The 17,908-nt window shown below is 42.6% G+C and overlaps 1 protein-coding gene across 2 annotated transcripts; it reads left to right on the forward strand.

The window, feature by feature from the left end:
• Positions 1-17,908, forward strand: LOC129325447 (complement C1q and tumor necrosis factor-related protein 9A-like). Of its 2 annotated transcripts, none has more exons than XM_054973096.1 (4): positions 1-72; positions 4,653-4,833; positions 8,170-8,232; positions 12,821-17,908. In XM_054973096.1, the coding sequence occupies exons 1-4, from the start codon at positions 55-57 to the stop codon at positions 13,630-13,632; spliced, it is 1,074 nt and encodes a 357-aa protein (XP_054829071.1). In that variant the 5' UTR covers positions 1-54; the 3' UTR covers positions 13,633-17,908. The 2 variants fall into 2 exon arrangements, with proteins under 2 accessions (XP_054829071.1, XP_054829070.1); XM_054973095.1 differs by lacking the exon at positions 1-72 and adding an exon at positions 3,844-3,915.

The following is a 17,908-nucleotide window of genomic DNA, read 5'->3' on the forward strand; positions in this document are numbered from 1 at the left end:
CTTCATGTACAATCTTTGCATGCAGATGAAAGATGCCCGACAACAGTATCTTGCATGGATGTATTGCAAAAGGTAAGCCTTTAATTAAACACCTGTCTGTAACTAAAGGCTGCAGTCCTAAGAACACTTTCCTAGGAATAAGATCCCCACTGAATAAAATTGGACTTACTTCTGAGTCAATTTGCTTAGATTTCCTCTATAAATTAGGGCACTTATAGAGATCAAATGAATAACATATCCTTTAAAATTATTTGGCATACTTGTTGTATAGCACAAGGGAAAAGGAAACAAAGTGTTCTGAAGAATATAATACAGTTTTTCTGCTAAAGCAATGCTAAGTACGTCAGTTTAGAAGTAACCCCCCATGTTATACAATGGTGCTTATTCCTACAAAAGGGTCCTTAAGGACTGCAGCCTTGGTTCTGTAAGCTGCCTGGGTGGGAGAATAATCAGGAACTATACATCAGCTGCTCAGAGCTGGGGATAATAATAAAGAGATCAAGGCACAGAATTTCAAGGAATGGGCAGCAAATTATTCTTTACTTGTACCCCTTTTATTGGGTGTGTTGGGTTATATGTTCTTTTTTCACAAGGCATGCAGGAATATATGAGATTTGTGCCAAATACAGGCATTTATGTGCAGTTATGTGCCCTGGAACAATAACAGAGCAATCCTAAACACACCCTTCGAAGCTCATTGAAGTCAATGGGTTTAGAAGATAGCAACTCTGCTTTGGAATGCACTGTAAATGTTGAAGTACTTTAAGGACGACCTCTCACCGTATAGCTAGTGTGTACTGAATTTTAAAATTCTGAGAAGTTTAGTAGTTTGGAAATGAAATGTGATCAAATTGAGCAAATGTATGTAGATTTTATCAATAGGAATATGACAGTAGGTGTCTGGGTTTTTTTTGTCTGGACATGAAAGCAAATGGCAGCAGAAGCAGCTTGCTTCTCGTGGTATGTAAATACACATGAAGCTAGTTTTGTCTGTCAGTGGATATGGGGCAGTGGTAGCAGTTGTACACCCTATTTATTTATTTATTTATTCATTCATTCATTCAATTTTTAGCCCTCCCCACGAACGGGCTCAAGGAGGGGTACAATAAAATGCTCAGTACATATTAAAACATATAAATACATTTAAAATCCAAAACCTACAAAATACATATGGAACAACATCTCAGAGGGTGACCACCTCCACTTTCCCCAGTCATAATGTAAACAAAAGAGGGGGGTGGGGGCCACAGTTAATAATATTCCAGTGACTGTGCTTGTTGGGGGGGGGCAGATGATTTCATCGCCTCCATGGCGGGAGACCAGTAGGGAGGCTCCTAAAACAATCAAAGACTGGCTTCAACTGTATGCCTGGTGGAACATCTCTGTCTTACTGGCCCACCGAAAAGATATGAGATCTTGGCGGGCCCGAGTGTCTTCCGACAGAGAGTTCCACCAGGTTGGGGCCAGGACTGAAAATGCCCTGGCTCTGGTCAAGGCCAGCTGGGCTTCCCTGGGGCCAGGGACAACCAGTAGGTTTTTATTTGCCCATCTTAGTGCTCTTCGGGGTACATATGGGGAAAGGCAGTCCCGCAGGTAGTCTGGTCCCAGTCTGTTTAGGTCTTTAAACCAAAACCTTGAACTTGATCCAGAACTCCACAGGGAACCAGTGCAGCTGCTGCAGAATTAGAGTGATATGTGCCCTGTATGGTATGCCCATCAGGACACGTGCAGCAGTGTTCTGGACCCGCTGTAATTTCCAGGTCAAGCCGAAGGGAAGCCCTGCACAGAGCGAGTTACAGTAGTCTATTCTGGAGGCGACCATTGCATGGATCACTGTAGTTAGGTCGTGGGCTGACAGATAGGGTGAGAGCTGCGTGGCCTGTCAAAGATGGAAGAACGTAGACTGGGCAAATGCCATGACCTGGCCCTCCATCGATAGGGAGGAATCCGGTATCACTCCGAGACTCCAGACCAATGAAACAGGTGCTAACCATGACACACCAAAGGTCGGGAGTCGGATTCTCAAATCTGGCAACCTCCGACCCAAGTACGGGACCTCCATCTTTACTGGGTTCAACTTCAGCCAGCTCTGCTTTACCCATCCAGCTATGGCCTCCAAAGCTCTCACTAGGACCTCAGGGGCAGAGTCAGGCCAGCCACCCATCAACAGATACAACTGGATGTCATCCGCATATTGGTGACAATCCGGTCTGAAACTTCACGCCAACTGGGCAAGGGGGCACATATACAGGTTGAATAACAAAGGGGAGAGTATCGCCCCTTGCGGGACTCCGCACACCAACAGCTGATGTGTGGATAAGCTCTCCCCAAGTGCCACCCTCTGTCCCTGACCATGGAGAAAGGAGACAAGCCACTGCAAGGCAGTCCTTCAGATCCCCACATCGGCGAGGCGATGGGTCAATAGTTCATAGTGGACCGTGTCAAATGCTGCTGAAAGATCCAACAAAAAAGTGAAACCCACTTGGTGCTATTAAAGCCAATAACCCGAACCAAGCTAATTACATTTCACCAAGCTGATTACATTTCACTTTGTACCTCCACACACTATCTTACTTCTTGGCAAAACCCCTCCCACCTTCTGATTGGGATAAAAAGACTCATATCTTCATTCCTGCTTGTATCTGATGAAGGGAGCTTTATTCCGGAAAGCTTATACCCTGGAAACTCTTTAAGGTGCTACTGGACTCAAACCTTGCTCATCTTCTGCAGACCAACATAGCTATCCCCGTGAAACCCTCATAAAGACATTCTCTTCTGTTCACAGAAAAGGCAATGCCTTCTGCGTATAGAAACCTCAATGGAGTATAAATGCACGGTCCTGTGCAGATTTTTTTTTAAAAAAAGGTCTGCCAACTCATTTCCATGAGCATTAATGGTAATTTTCTAATTAATAGTATTAATATTATTGGGAATAGGCTGGCCTTGACTGGCTATCCACCTTTTACTGCAGGTACTAGGGTATATCAACATCTAATTCCATGTGCCACACCTTTTTCTGTGTAGATATCTCAAGAGCATACTTTATTATATGGAATTTGATCCTAGATTACAGGCAACATTTCACTAGGATTATTGTGAGATTTGCCAACTACACATACGAATGAAAATTAACAGGGACCATTATGGTTGAAAAGTGACGTGGGGGGAAAGAGAGAGAAAATAAATATATACTATGCTAAAGGCCTTTTAAAAAAATTGTGAGCATAGTCCAGTCTTTGGAAAGAAGACATGTTATTGCCAGTTTTCTCCAACAAGTTCCCTTTTTTTTTTTTTGGTAAAAATAAAATACCTACTGTGGAAACCTGCTCTTAATGAGCTGTGTTTCCAAAAGTTCATGAACCTAAGAGAAGTCTCTCTCACTCACTTAAAGGAACTATGGAATTCCAACAAACTTTCCCCATAATCTGAATTAATTTTATCCAAGATCCCTAGACTCTATGGCCTGGGGCCAGGGCATTTTATGGATTATCTCCTCCCATATGAACCTGCCCTTTGATTAAGATCGCCATTCACCATCCAGAGCCTGCTATGGAAGCCCTTAGTTTAGAAGCAAGGTGGGTGAACACCAGAGGTAGGTCATTTGGGTTGCAACTCACCCTGAACATGGAATGCACAAGAGAGCAGTCGAGAGACATCTTTTTGCTCAGACTTTTCGCTGAGTTTTTGAAAAATTGTTGATTGTTCTACACTCTCCCAAATTAACTAATTTGCCCATGTTATTATTGTTGCTATGGTTTGTTTATGCATTATTGATTTTTCCCATTAAAAATAAACAGGAGTCTTGTGGTACCTTAAAGAGAAACAATATTTTATTTCAGCTTAAGCTTTTGTGGACTAGAGCCCACTTCTGTAGGTGCTATGATTATTCCACTGCTCCTCCTCATCTGGTCTATGGTAAGAGTGGCTTTACTACTGTTCTCATGGTTTTTATGTTGGAATTTTAATAGTGAGGATTGCTGATGCTTACTATTCTTGCCACATTGTATGCTGTTGTTGCGTTGTGTCCTGTCAGGAGTGTGATTGTTGTGTTCTTTAGGATCTGTTTAATTGTGCATTTTGCAAGTTCCCTATGGATTTTTTTAAAGCAGAATGATGGAGCAGAAGTAGTATAAGTAAATAAATACTATGCCTATAGCCTGTACACATGGCAGGGAGGGAGGCACAGTATTGTGCCTGCTGTTCCCACTTCCCACTACACACGTTCAGTGCAATGGCAGCCTAGACCATACACATATACCCACTGCAAGCTCTCTGTCATCATGATCAGGAATACTGTTTTTTTTTCCAGGATTCCAGACTGCAGGAATGGATCCTATGCATATGTAGTTTGTGTGTTTGATGTGGTGCTGATCTTACGTAGTAGAGGGCCACCATATATGAGCTCTACACATGAGTGTCCTTCACATTGTTATTAGGGGAGGACTTACATAACCGAACGTGACTTTCTTCAAAAGTGACAGTATGTGTCCACAGTTTTCTTCGCATAGAATTGCAGGACCTAATGTTGTCCTGCATTCCTCAATTATATTCAAAATAAGGTAACATTGCAACATGCCTTCTGCCGATGATGATTGCCACTTAACATTTATTTGTGCAGCGTGCTAATCATGTTTTGTTTTTTTAATTTTCAGCCAGAGTTAAGTAGGATGAAACTCTGCATTATTTTGCTGGCTGTTGCAGTCAGTGCGGAAGAAATCCAAAAACAGAACAGTTGCATTGAAGGGTTTCCAGGAATGCCTGGAAGCCCTGGACACAATGGTTTGCCTGGACGGGATGGCCGAGATGGAACAAAAGGAGAAAAGGGAGACCCAGGTGTCAAACTATCTGGTCACTTCTGTTTACTTGTGTTTGTGATGGGTGCATTAGCATGCAGTCTGCCAAATGAACTTGCAGCCCCTCCGCCTGAAGCACTGATAGTCAACCAATAGTGTGTAGTCCAGTATATAGTCATGACTGGGCAGAAAGACTGGGGTATATAAATTTGGTAAATAAAAACGAATTAATTAATATAATCACTAAATGTCCTACCCAGTTTTAACCAAGTTACAATACAAATATTGTCCATGGTTGCACTCATAAGGGAATTTGTTTTCATTCAGCATATTAAGGGTCACACACTACACATGGCCCTGGAAACCCACGATCAGATCTCCAGACATGTCTTTTATTGGCAAAAGAGCAGTCACCCTGAGTGGGGAGGGAGCCCAAGGCATGGTCCTGGAAAAGGGTGTATTAAGTCTCCCCTCCCTCTGCTGTCACCCCTTATTGGAAATGCCACTCCCAGCTGCTTTAAACTCGGGAAAAGAAAGAAACAGGCACAGTATGGGTGATTATTTTCTTTTTTGTGGCTTAAAGCAGCAACTGGTTAGAAAACTTATGTGGCAAGAAAGCACTTAACACCCCCCCCCCTCCCCTGCAGCACTCCAGAGCTGCTTTTTTCCAATAAATTCTGTGCCTGGGGATCCAATCAATAGAAACCCAGGGTCGCGTATAGCACATATAGGGGCACTTAGAGCAGTCCTGATTGATGCCATCCAGATTATAGAATGACATCCAGATTACAGAATGGAATACTAAAAGTGCAATCCTAAGCATAGTTACCCCAGTCTAAACCCATTGGTTTCAATTGGCGTAGACTGGCTTAACTCTGTTTAGGATTGCACTATAAAAGTGGTTGCCCAACTGAAGCATTGTCTTAATCGATACCTAAAAATTTAAAGAGTTTTCTGTGGGTTTGGATTCTGATTCATGCAAAGCTCTTACACAAACTAACAGGACCACCTCAGCTAACTCATGTCAGGCACAGCAAGGACTAGAAATGGAGAGCTCATATTCTGCTGCTCCTTCTGGTGAGTGCAGAAATAGCATTGAAACAGGAGTCTCGTCCTTCCCGTTTCTGGCAGATCTCTATCCTCTGAAGCAGCCCTGGGGGCTGGATATAAATGTTCCTGGGTCAGGCTTGTGTTTTTGCCTGGCCAGCAGGCAGACTGTTGAGTCCACGGCAAGTACTCCCAAACATTCATATTTGTTTCCCCTTCTGTCCTCTGTCTGCTTTTGGAGTCCTGCCTAGGAAGACTAGAGATCCCACCTGCCCTCTACTCTGATCCCAACCTGGAATTCATGACCTGGACCCATTCTGCAGGAACTTGTGCCTCCTGCGCCGTGAGAGCTTGGCTGTAGTCACAGCTCACTTCTGACAACCAGGCACCCACCATCTCCGTGCGGCGTGGTCCGACCATGCCTCTTGATATAAAACCAAATAAAGCCTTAAACAGCCCAGGGCCAGGATATCGGAAGGGCTGCTTCCTCCCATGTGAATCCACTCATTCTACTGGGCACTGTTTCATGTGTATCCCACCTTTGGAGGCATGGAGAACAGGACATTCTAGATAGTGGCATTCTCCAGTTTCATTAAGGCTGCAGCGGTATAACGTCAGTGGACGATTATTTCTGTACCTGTGAGCCTGAAGGGTCTTGTGGGGTGGCCCGGCTCGTTCTGCGGAGCACGAGAAGCTCCAGCAATCACGAGGATCACACATGAATTCATTAAGTTAATACACTCTCTAGTTTCATTAAGTGATTTACAAGACTGATTTATTTACAATAATTTATTTATATACAAGATTTATTTATTTACAAGATTTCTTTCCTCATCAGGACCATCAAGGCAGCTAAAGACTAAAAACATACATAACAAAAACAAGTATTAAAACCAAACAAAAACACATTATTAAAACAATTAAAACACAAAAATATAAAAACAGCTTATTAAAACATAGATTAGGAGGGAGGGCTCACTAAGGGAATGCCAGACAAAACAAAAAAGTCTCTACCTGCTGGTGGAAGACAGCAACAGAAGGGGGCAGACAATGCTCCTTGGTGCCATGACTTCTCTGTGATTGCTACCTGCCTAATTTCAGAAGGCAGGAGCTCCTAAAGTAGGGCTTTGAAAGATGACCATAGTGGTCAGGTAGGTTTACAAGGGAGTAGGCAATCCTTCAGGTATGCTGGTCCCAAGGCATACAGGGCTTTAAAGGTGAGCATCAGAACCCTGAATTGAGCCCAGAAACAGATTGAGAGCCAACGTAAATGGGCCAAGATTGGAGTGATACAGTGCCTACAATCCTCTCCAGTCAACATCCTGGATGAAGCATTCTGTACCAATTGAAGATTCTGAGCACTTATTGAGGGCAGCCCCATAGAAAGTGCATGGCAGTAATGTAATCTAGATGTAACTAGGGCATGCACTACAGTGGCCCAATCTTTTCTGCCCAGGAAAGGCTGCAATTGGCTAACCAGTCGAAGCTGGTTGATCAGATGACTAGATTATTTTTAGGTGCTTATTAAATACTTCCACATTTGCTCAAGTTTTTTGGAAGAATTTCATTTGACCGCCTGCTGTGTTATCTTTGTATGTTGACTGTTGTCTCGCATTCTATTTGTATAATCTTAACTAGTTGCTTTTAATCCCATTATTACCTACTTTGGAGAACTGCCTCAGCTAGAAAGCTAAAATACTATAACTAAATAAACAGGTGTGTTGTTGACTACCAAACAGAAATAATAAAATGTCAGGTTAACAGAAGAATCTGTGCTCATCTAAGCCAACATGTTGCCCAAAAGACAAGTCACCTAATCCAAAGGTGATTGTGAGGTTGGTTACAGTTCATCAGTAGGCCAGTGGCCAATTGCTAGCTGATCATACAGGCATTGCTGATGGCTCAACCAGATGGACTTTTCAAAAAATGCTGAACTAGGTGGACTTTTATCTGATCTAGCATACTTCCCACTTCAGTATGTCCTAAAGAAAAGTTGCAGAGTCACTTAACACAGATTATTGATGCCTTATCAATCCTGAGTATGCATTTTTTATTTATAAATTTAAAACACAAGTAGGTGGCTAGAATTTGATTTTTAAAAAAGCACACAGGGCTGGAGTCACCCACCCCAGCCAGTAATTCCGATCCATGAACTATTCCACCTTGGATTTGTGTGCATCCAGTATTCCCAAATGAGATAGAAATCGTATGTTCTTGCAGAATGTGAGAGCCAACTGTTGTGCTCCTGAATTGAAAGACTAAGAACCAGATATTTGAGAATGTAATATTTAACTGGAAATATGTTGTGGGGTTTTTTTTTCCCTGCTAGGTGAGGCAGGACACCCAGGAAAACCAGGCAAAGATGGTATAAATGGAGAAAGGGGAGAACCAGGTGAGAGCAAAAAGTGGCTTAATTGAAAATATAAATGAGCAAGGTGTGGGGGGGAGAGCTCTGAGAACGTGCAGGAGTCATCTCATTTCCCCCTTCCCCACTATTTCCTCTTCCTTTCCCTGAAAGCCCCATATGGCCTCTCCCTTTTTTGGGATTCCTTCTCTCCTGCCCACCCACGAGTCAACCTACCTTTGTCTGCCTCTTGCATTCATCTTTGCCTCATTCCCTGGTAGAGTTGCCATTCCCCTGGTGAGGGTGGCGGATCCCCTGCTCCCAGCCTCATTTCCCCACCATCACACACCTGGCCAGTGGGGGGAAAGGCATAGGAACAGGCCTCCTGGGGCACATTCCCAGCATGGTGTTCTGGGAGTGATGACATCATCACACAGGCCCCAGGAGTGCTCCCAGGCTTTGTGCTGAGCCTATTGGTCTCATTTGGGAGCCCAAATCAGCCCAGCGCAAAGCCTGAGAGCGCTTCCGGGGCACAAGGATGCCATTCCCGGAAGTGACGTAGTCGTGCTGTGCTGGGAGTGCGTGCATGCTGGGAAAAGTCTGCCAGAGTTGCATGGAGGCCACTGCCAGTCGGCCCAGCAGAGTTGTGCCGTTAGTGGATCTCTGGTGGTTGCTGCAGGGCCTGCCCCCAGCAAGTCCTCCTCCATCAGAATACATGACAGGGGAGGGGAAGGAGATCTTTTCCAGCTGTTTTGGCCTCACTGCTCACCCCCCAGAATACGTTGGCCAGCCTCCAGGTGGTAGCTGGAGATCTCCCAGGATTACAACGGAAAAAAAGATCAGTTCCTCTAGAGAAAATGGCTGCCTTGGAAAGTGGACCGTAGGGAGGTATACCCTGCTAAGATCCCTCCACTCCCCAAACCCTGCCCTCTCCAGGCTCCATTCCCCAGTTCTCCAGAATTTCCCAGTCTGGATCTGGCAACCCTACTCCACAGCTTTGCTTTTCAAAAACCAAGACTTGGAAGGCTGGAAAATATTGTTTTGGTTGCGTAGCAACCCCCCAAATTGTAAGGTGATCCCATCCCCCTGCCTTGCTGGCTTTTATTTTCCTGCTCTGCTTCATCGTCTTCTCCTGCTTACCCCACTCTAGCTCCTGCTTATTCCCTTCCACCAAATGTGGTTCCCCCTCCACTTGCCTCATCCATTTCTGCCCCCTCTGCTCCCTCTTCCCTCCCCAGTTCCTACTTCTCTCAGGCTTCTGCTTTCCCTGCCAGCTTCTGCTTACTACCGCCTAGCTTTTGCTTCTCACTGAGAGCCTCGCTACAAGTGACATCTTTCACGTGAAAGGTCTTGCTCCCCATCTATGGTTAACAGCTCCAGGTTGGGAAGTACCTGGAGATTTTGTGGATGGAGCCTGGAGAGGGCAGGGTTTGGGGAAGAAGGGACCTCAGCAGACATTTTCTCTGGGGGAACTGATTTCTATGGTCAGGAGATCAGTTATAATTTCAGGTGATCTCCAGTCGAAGCCTTTTCAGGGACTGCAGGAAAGTGCATTCTTAGAAAAGGCACCAAAAAAACAGAAGCCAAACAGCCTGCTACCATTTTGAAATTGAGGACATGTGGAGTGAAGGGGAAAAGCTGGCAGTGTTTGGTGAGGGGGCTGTCCCTTTAAGGATGTATGGAAACAGCCACTATTACTGGTTGGTTGTCAAGGCAATCAATCTTGGGGGGGGGGCGTGGTCTTTGACTTTTGAGGCACAATTTAAAATCTCACCCATCTTGGTAAGATTGTGGGGCTTCTGCTGTCTGTCCAGGGCCAAGTCTTCAGAAGGAGATGCAGAAAATCTGCTTCTAAAGAAAGATGGCTAAGAACTAAGCTGAATGTTAATTTCATATTATGGTTTGCACTTTTGTCAACACAGAATCTTTGTTTTAAAAAAGCAGATGTGTTATCAAAACACACATGCACAACACAGCCAGTCCAATGATGTTTCATTGGGGCAATTTTCCATCATCCAAGTTAGCCCTAAAAGTACAAACTAGGTGGAGCGGCTCAAGGCTTGGAGAAGCCTCATCAGACTAAGCAGTAATTGCCAACCCCTTTTTGAGAAAAGTACCAAAACTTTATGAAAAACATTTCTTTAAGCTACGTGAAAAAACAAAAGCAAAACTGCATGCTTTTAACTCTCCCCAATGCATGCCTTTTATATTTCAAATATAAATTATAAAAATATGAGTCTTCTCAACATTGCATTGACATTCTAGTACAAAATAAAGGGAATCTGTGTTCCCTTAATAATAAGAATAATATTTGATTTATATACCGCCCTTCAGGATGACTTAACACCCACTCAGAGTGGTTTACAAAGAATGCTATTATTATCCCCACAGCAAGAGTCACCCTGTGAGGTGGGTGGGGCTGAGAGAGCTCCAAGAAGCTGTGACTGACCCAAGGTCACCCAGTTGGCTTCAAATGGAGGAGTGGGGAATCAAACCCGGTTCTCCAGATTAGAGTCCCACACTCTTAACCACTACACCAAACTGGCTCTCTCTTAAATTTCTTAGAATGGATATGCCATTTCTATACCAAATTCCAAAAATTTTCCAAAGCCCTGAAGCATGGTTAATGGCAGTGGCTTGGCTCTTGCATCTTCTGGATTTATGAGGAAGAGAAAATTGCTAATTAGGTAGCTGACTGACATATATAGCAGATTTCATGGACTGGGACAATATTTAATTTGCAGTGAAGTCAAGGGAACTGTATGTGTCCCTGGCTTTATAACTTGTAACTGGTTTACTGGAATTAACAAAAGCATTCTTCATTTCAGTTTTTGTCTGTGGCAGAACTTTTTGCAGAGAAAAAGATTACAGAAGAGGGCTAATTGGGGAGTTGGGATATGAGCAGCCTGAATGATATTTCTCATTTATTTAAGAAATTTGCACTGGCATTAGCCTGTGATTTCTGTCTGTCCACTAATATAACGGTTCCTTTGCTCTGCTGATAAAATATTGTACCCACATTGGGGTGGTATTTTTACACAACTTGAAATATATCAGTTTATATAGTATATGATTTTGTATTTGTATGACAATAGTCTTCAACCATTTTAAAGGTACTTTAAATCTGTAATCTACTTTAAGAATAGGATGAGACAAGATATTAATGAAATAAATGCTAAATTAACCATGATATTAATCTTGTAGGAGAAAAAACCCTTTCTTTTACAGTAAGTTCTTTAACACCTGGGCTGTTTTCACACTGCTTACTGGCCATGGAACATCGCGCCGTTTAATATAAATTGTGCCAGGAACACGCTGTCGTTCCGGGAGCTCAGCGTGATGTTCCATGGCCGGTAAGCAGCGTGAAAATGGCCCTGGTGAATTGAAGATCTGAATGGCAATTCTGTATTCATTGATACGTACATATATTTCTTGGGTTTAAATAGAGCATAAACAAACACAACTGGATACAGAATTGTAGCCCCATTACTTTGCCCTGTGAAGAAGATAAGTTTTTAACCTTCTATAGAATCAGATCAGGGAACCCAAAAGGCATTCCTTTGTAACAGATACATTGTATAAGTTGGGGATCTAGGAAGAGTCCATTGGGAGGGTGCGTGGGAATAAACAATCTGGAAATATGGTTGTTGTGGATTTTCCGAGCTGTATAGCCGTGGTCTTGGCATTGTAGTTCCTGACATTTCACCAGCAGCTGTGGCTGGCATCTTCAGAGGTGTAGCACCAAAAGACAGAGATCTCTCAGTGTCACAGTATGGAGAAGATGTTGGCAGGTAATTTATATCTACTCAGGAAAGTGGGTTTGGGCTGAGTCATCCTGTAGGAGTTTCCCAGTTTCTACAGGATGACTCAGCCGAAACCCACTTTCCTGACTAGATATAAATTACCTGCCAACATCTTCTCCACACTGTGACACTGAGAGATCTCTGTCTTTTGGTGCTACACCTCTGAAGATGCCAGCCACAACTGCTGATGAAACATCGGGAACTACAATGCCAAGACCACAGCTATACAGCCTGGAAAATCCACAACAACCATCATTCTCCGGCCGTGAAAGCCTTCGACAATAAATCTGGAAATATTTCCCTTTGACCTGAATCTCCTATTCTAGGATAGTGCAAGCTCTCAGAAGTTTGAACATCCTTACTGCATCTCCATCTCCCCCCTTTCCTTTAACAGTTGCTTACCAGCATTTTAAGGACATGCTCACTTCTGATTGGGCTTTTCTTTGAGTGGAGGTTTTTTTAAAAAAAGAAACATTATGAAATAATGCTTTTCTGCACAAGAAATCCCCTCACTATGCAGAAACTCCTGCCTAGTCTCTTTTGCTGGTTTGCACAGCCCCTTGGGAATCATATAATTCATATTGCCTTCTTTTGTCTGTGCCCACCTGACCAATGAGTTCCAGCAAGCTGTGGAGTATCTCTTCCTCCCTCTGCCCCCATCTCCGGGGCTCTAAAAAGCCCGAGCCTTTTCCCAATTGCTATCAGGACTGCATTTGCTCACTAACTAGTATAAGAAGAGCAAGGGTTCTTTTCTGTTAGATAACTTCTTACAATGCGTTACTAAATAACCCAGGAATTAAAAAAAATAGTTAATTGTTATTTTTTTCATTTAGGAGCTGATGGCCGAGTTGAAGAGAAGGGGAACAAAGGAGACAAAGGGGAAAGAGGCTGGCCTGGGAAATTTGGACCCAAAGGGATTCCTGGACCTGTGGGTGATAAAGGTCAAAAGGGTGAGCTAGGGCTACAAGGACGGAAGGGGATAAAAGGTGATGTTGGCCCCATTGGCCCTGAAGGACTTAAAGGAGAAATTGGAGCCCAAGGAGAAATAGGTCTGCAGGGTCCTATTGGATCCATGGGCCATACTGGTCCTAAAGGAGAAGTTGGAGGCCCAGGACCAAAAGGCAATAAAGGAATCCAAGGTGAAAAGGGCTGGAAAGGGGACAGAGGAGAGAAAGGGGACCTTGGTGGAATCCCAGTGATCCCAAGAAGTGCCTTCAGTGTCGGTCTCACTGTTGCCACCAAGCTCCCCCCTTGCAATATTCCCATTAGATTTGACAAAGTGATGTATAATGGCTTGAATCATTATAACACAGCCACTGGGAAATTCACCTGTGTGGTCGCCGGTGTCTATTATTTCACCTACCACATCACAGTTTATTCAAGGAATGTTAGAGTTGCTCTGATTAAAAATGGGATCAAGGTGCTCCACACAGTAGACAGATACCAGGGGGCTGAAGACCAGGCCTCAGGAGGAACCATCTTGGAGCTCCAGCCAGGTGATCAGGTGTGGTTGCAGGCCCATGGAGGCGAGACTTACAATGGGTTGTATGCAGACCCAGATGATGACACAACCTTCAGTGGCTTCCTTTTGTTTAGTACTGCTTCTACGGAGATGCCAGAACCTATTCCACTCATAAGAACATGAGGTTATGCAACAACGTAATGTCAATTTCATATGCACTTTCCTGTTGTTTAATTGTCATTAGTGGGAACATCAAGATTAGTATGGAAACAAACTCCACAACAACATATTCACAAATCTCTGCCAATCACAGATGGTGTGCTGCTAAACAATTCCTGTTTGTGTTATTCCCAGCATTTGCTTTACTATTTTTCATGCATAAAATTGAAACAGAAACCAGCTAGCCCATCATTTTTTATGCAAACTTCTGTTTGTAGTATCTCATGTAATCCTTTGTAAGCATTGTCTAACACAAGGACGAGGATTTTTTCTCACCCTGGGATACTTGGAATAAAAAGAAAGAAACGAGCAGACTAATTGAGCACACCTAGGCCAATACCAACTTCTGGGGGTGATGGTGGAATTCTCTTGAAGTTATGACTGATCTCCAGACTACAGAGAAAAGTTTCCCTGGAGGAAATGGCAGCTTGGACAGTGCCTCCATGGCCACAGAGCTCCCTCCCCTCTCCATACTCTGCCCTCCCCAGGCACCACTCCAATGTCCAGGAATTTCTCAAGCTAGAATTGACAGCTTTAAGAACAGCCTTTGAATCTGGGCATGGATTCAAGCACAAAATCTACTTTTGTATATCCAAGAGCAATTATGATTGCAAAAGTTTGTTTTCTTTTTGCTAGAGGTCACAACAGGACCTAGGTTCATCCTATCTTCCCCCTTTGATTTGAATCTAAAAGCTGGTGAGGTTATCTTATTGTTAGGTTGTCCATTCTGGACAGGAAAAACAGTAGTGGCCATGGAGATCTTTCTATAGGCCTCACACAAAGGGTGGAAAGTTAAGAATGGCTTGAGAAGCTAGTGGTGATTTTCAAATCAGTCATTAATTATTCATCTTGACAGCAGCATTTGGCCAAGGCCTAACACACTTATAACATCAACAACATTCGATTTATATACTGCCCTTCAGGACAACTTAATGCCACACTCTGAGCTGTTTACAAATTGTGTTACTATTATTCTCACGACAATCACTCTGTGAGGTGGGTGGAGCTGAGAGAGCTTTAAGAGAGCTGTGACTGACCCAAGGTCACCCAACTGGCTTCAAGCAGAAGAGTGGGGAAATCAAATCTGGTTCTCCAGATTAAAGTCCTGCTGCTCTTAACCACTACACCAAACTGGCAAACTTGTTGGAACATGGTGCCTGCGTCTCTTAAAGTCTGATCTTAAACATCTTTACTTGTAAGCATTGAGTTCAATAGACTTACTTTGTAATAAGGGTGCTTAGATTTATATCCCTAGTCTACATTATTATTGCCAGGAAGCATAATGGTAAATTCTTTGTACTATTAATTCTCTTGCGGTAGTAGAAGATGTTGCTGCAGCTTTGCTGCCTCATCTGGTTACTTGTTAGGTTCTGTTGCTCATGCCCTCCCCTGCCTGCTGTGGAATAAGATACAAAACTCACTTGATTTAGCAGGTGTGGGATAAGCGTGGATGACAGAGCCCAGCCATTAGTTAGTAGGAAAAAGAAGAAAGGTAAAGATAGCTTTCCGTATTGCCAATTGGCAATAGCAGTCCTGGGTGTAGAAAATGAGACTCAAGTTCTGTGCAGAAAGTTAATTGCAAGAACTCTTGGTTATATGGCAATTATAGGTACACAGTAAACATATCCTGATGACTGGGATTGTGAGGACCACTCTCTGAGTGCTTCTATATCTTTAAGAGTTGACAAGGAAACATTTTATTATTAATAGACTGCTGTAATGATAGCAGAAACAGCACTGGATGGAATTTTGCCTACAGTATATCTTTTAATGGTGCAGCTCTCAGAGGCTATCACAGTTGTGTATTCAGGTATCTCCATGCTCAGTTCCTGAGAAATCAAGCATACAAAGGCTTTCAGGGGTCCATGTCAATATAAAATTAATTGGGATTTTTGTTGCTCCTTCCAACATCTGGGATGAAATCATCATCCAGATTTTATGAATTTGGCACAGTAAAACAGAACAGGATTTAAAATAAAAGGCCATGTGGTTTCATTCATGTTGGAAAATGTTAACAGGTGCAAAACCAAGTATAGATTAACTGTACGCTGGAAGGAAGAAACAGGTGCAAAACAAAACTTTCAGTTGAAATATTATCTTCCAACTCATACAGTGAAGGCTGTTCATTTTATTTTTAATGTGACATTTTTAATATTTATGATTCTACGAGACTTAAACTATGGGGGAAAAGTGTTCATTAATAAATTATTTTTCCAGTTGTTTTCTGATTGACATACAATAAAACAGCATTCAAATATTGGTAAGGGAGGGAGCAAAGGAAGCATCGCATATTATGATGCATTCTCATTCATTTTCTAATTTGCATTAATGGTATTATGTAAAAAAATCAACATGGTCTAATGTTCTAATGCAACATGCTAATGTTCTAAGATACTGAAAATCTGCTGCAGAAGATTAAAACTGATGAGTGAGCTTCTCTAATGGAGACACGGGAGAGGCAGGTAAAGGCAAAGCAAGATTAATTTATTTAGTAGACTGATGCACCTCGATAGCACAATCGTATTGTGCTTAAGAGTGCACCAGCTACTGGAACATGAAAACAGCTCAAGTTTGTTTTTTTCTAAAATAGATGCTTTTATTATTACATTCAGCCTTTTCCTTCTGTACTTCATTATACGGTATAAAACATTTAAATACTGAGAAGTAAAATTTCCATGGGAAAGTGCATTGAAAACAACTAGCAATTTAAAAGGATTTTTGAATAAGATAAAATTATAGGTTTCTGGACCAATGTAGATTGGTGCCAGGTATGTGTGCCAACTATTGGGGTGCACTGAATATTTCATAATACACTCACACACCTCTATTCAAGTTAATATAACTGTGCATAGGGTGATGAAAGAGTGTAATGTTTTGCTCAGCATTTCTCTTAACACCGGTATGTGGGTCACTTAATGAAATGGATTGATAGCAGAATTATGAGACAAAAGAATTTTTTTTTTCATGCAATATGTAATTGACTCATGGAATTCACTCCCACAGAATGTGGTTATGGCATCTGACTTTAAAAGGGAATTAGAACCAATTAATGGGGTATTGCCATGTTGAAGGAGATATGTTACTCTGAATGACAGTTGCAATAGGGCAGATGGGGAGAATATTTCCTTCATGTTTTTACTGTGGGCTTCCTGGCCACTGTAGTAAAGAGAGGGCAGAACCCCTCCCACCTTAGGCTGGAGAAAGTTAGGTGGCTCTTTCCTTGGAGAAAGGCTTTCAACTTTTGTTGGTAGAGTGGTAGGTTACAGGTCAGGGTATTGAAACAGACAAATCTTGTGTCTCATATTTCTTGAGACAGTAGAACAAAACACATGCTGGGGATTCAGTTTCTGATGTTAAACATCCGTAAATGCAGTGCTTTTTTCCTTAAAAAATGTTTAGGGGTACTCTCAGTTTGACTCAAGAAAATCAGCATTTTATAGTTCAAATCGGGAAAAATAAATGCAGTCAATGGACAAAATTACCAAGAACATGCTCACTCTTCACGTGGTCAACAGAAGATGGGGCCGTGTGTCCACTCTCCAAGTGGTCTACAGCAGATGCTGTATCACACAACACTGTTGTCGCATCTTTTGTTTTTACAGAGTCATTATTCACTTTACACTTCTTTGCTGGCTGTGATGATGTAAAATAGTAATTTTACTACTCATATTGAAATACTGCCACTCAATGAGGTTATAGGCCAAACTTTCATCAGTAAAACACCAGACCACTTCACAGATTAAACACTCGCTTCCATTGGAGACTCAGGAAACACCATGAAAGGAAATGACATCAGAAGACAGTTGGTGATGAGAATTATGGGTATTGCTAACCAAGCCCCTCTAAAGTGACATGTGCGCACAATCAAAGAGTTTCGGTACAGACAAACTCTTTGCACTCTTTGCGCAAAACGTACACAAATTGGTCTCCGCCATCGGGGGGTAGCAACAAGACGGACCAATCACCGTACTAGATTCCAACTACCAGAGCTCCAAGTGGCTTAGAGAAGACTTGTTTGTATTTGTCTGCACCCTAACGATCACCGATTATGCCAGCAATCTCAGTGGCATGTTCGATGCTCAAAGACGTTCCATTTTTTGTAAGACGAACAGCGCTCCTAGTGAGTTTAAATATAACTAAACATCTTTGTTGCCAACACATGCTACATAAAACTTAACAAATCACATAAATATCCATAATACGTTTGGAGTTGGTTTAGCGGGAATTCCAACATTAAATT

Source organism: Eublepharis macularius, chromosome 3 (genome assembly GCF_028583425.1).
Source record: "Eublepharis macularius isolate TG4126 chromosome 3, MPM_Emac_v1.0, whole genome shotgun sequence".
In the NCBI taxonomy this organism is placed as follows: Eukaryota; Metazoa; Chordata; class Lepidosauria; order Squamata; family Eublepharidae; genus Eublepharis; species Eublepharis macularius.

What these genes read in the sequence shown, in the direction of transcription:
- LOC129325447 (XM_054973095.1), top strand. Translation starts at nt 3,880, where the DNA reads ATGATTATTCCACTGCTCCTCCTCATCTGGTCTATG. An exon ending in AGGAGAAAAGGGAGACCCAG is followed by an intron (nt 4,834 to 8,169) that starts GTGTCAAACTAT and finishes TTTCCCTGCTAG; the next exon opens with GTGAGGCAGGACACCCAGGA. An exon ending in TGGAGAAAGGGGAGAACCAG is followed by an intron (nt 8,233 to 12,820) that starts GTGAGAGCAAAA and finishes TTTTTCATTTAG; the next exon opens with GAGCTGATGGCCGAGTTGAA.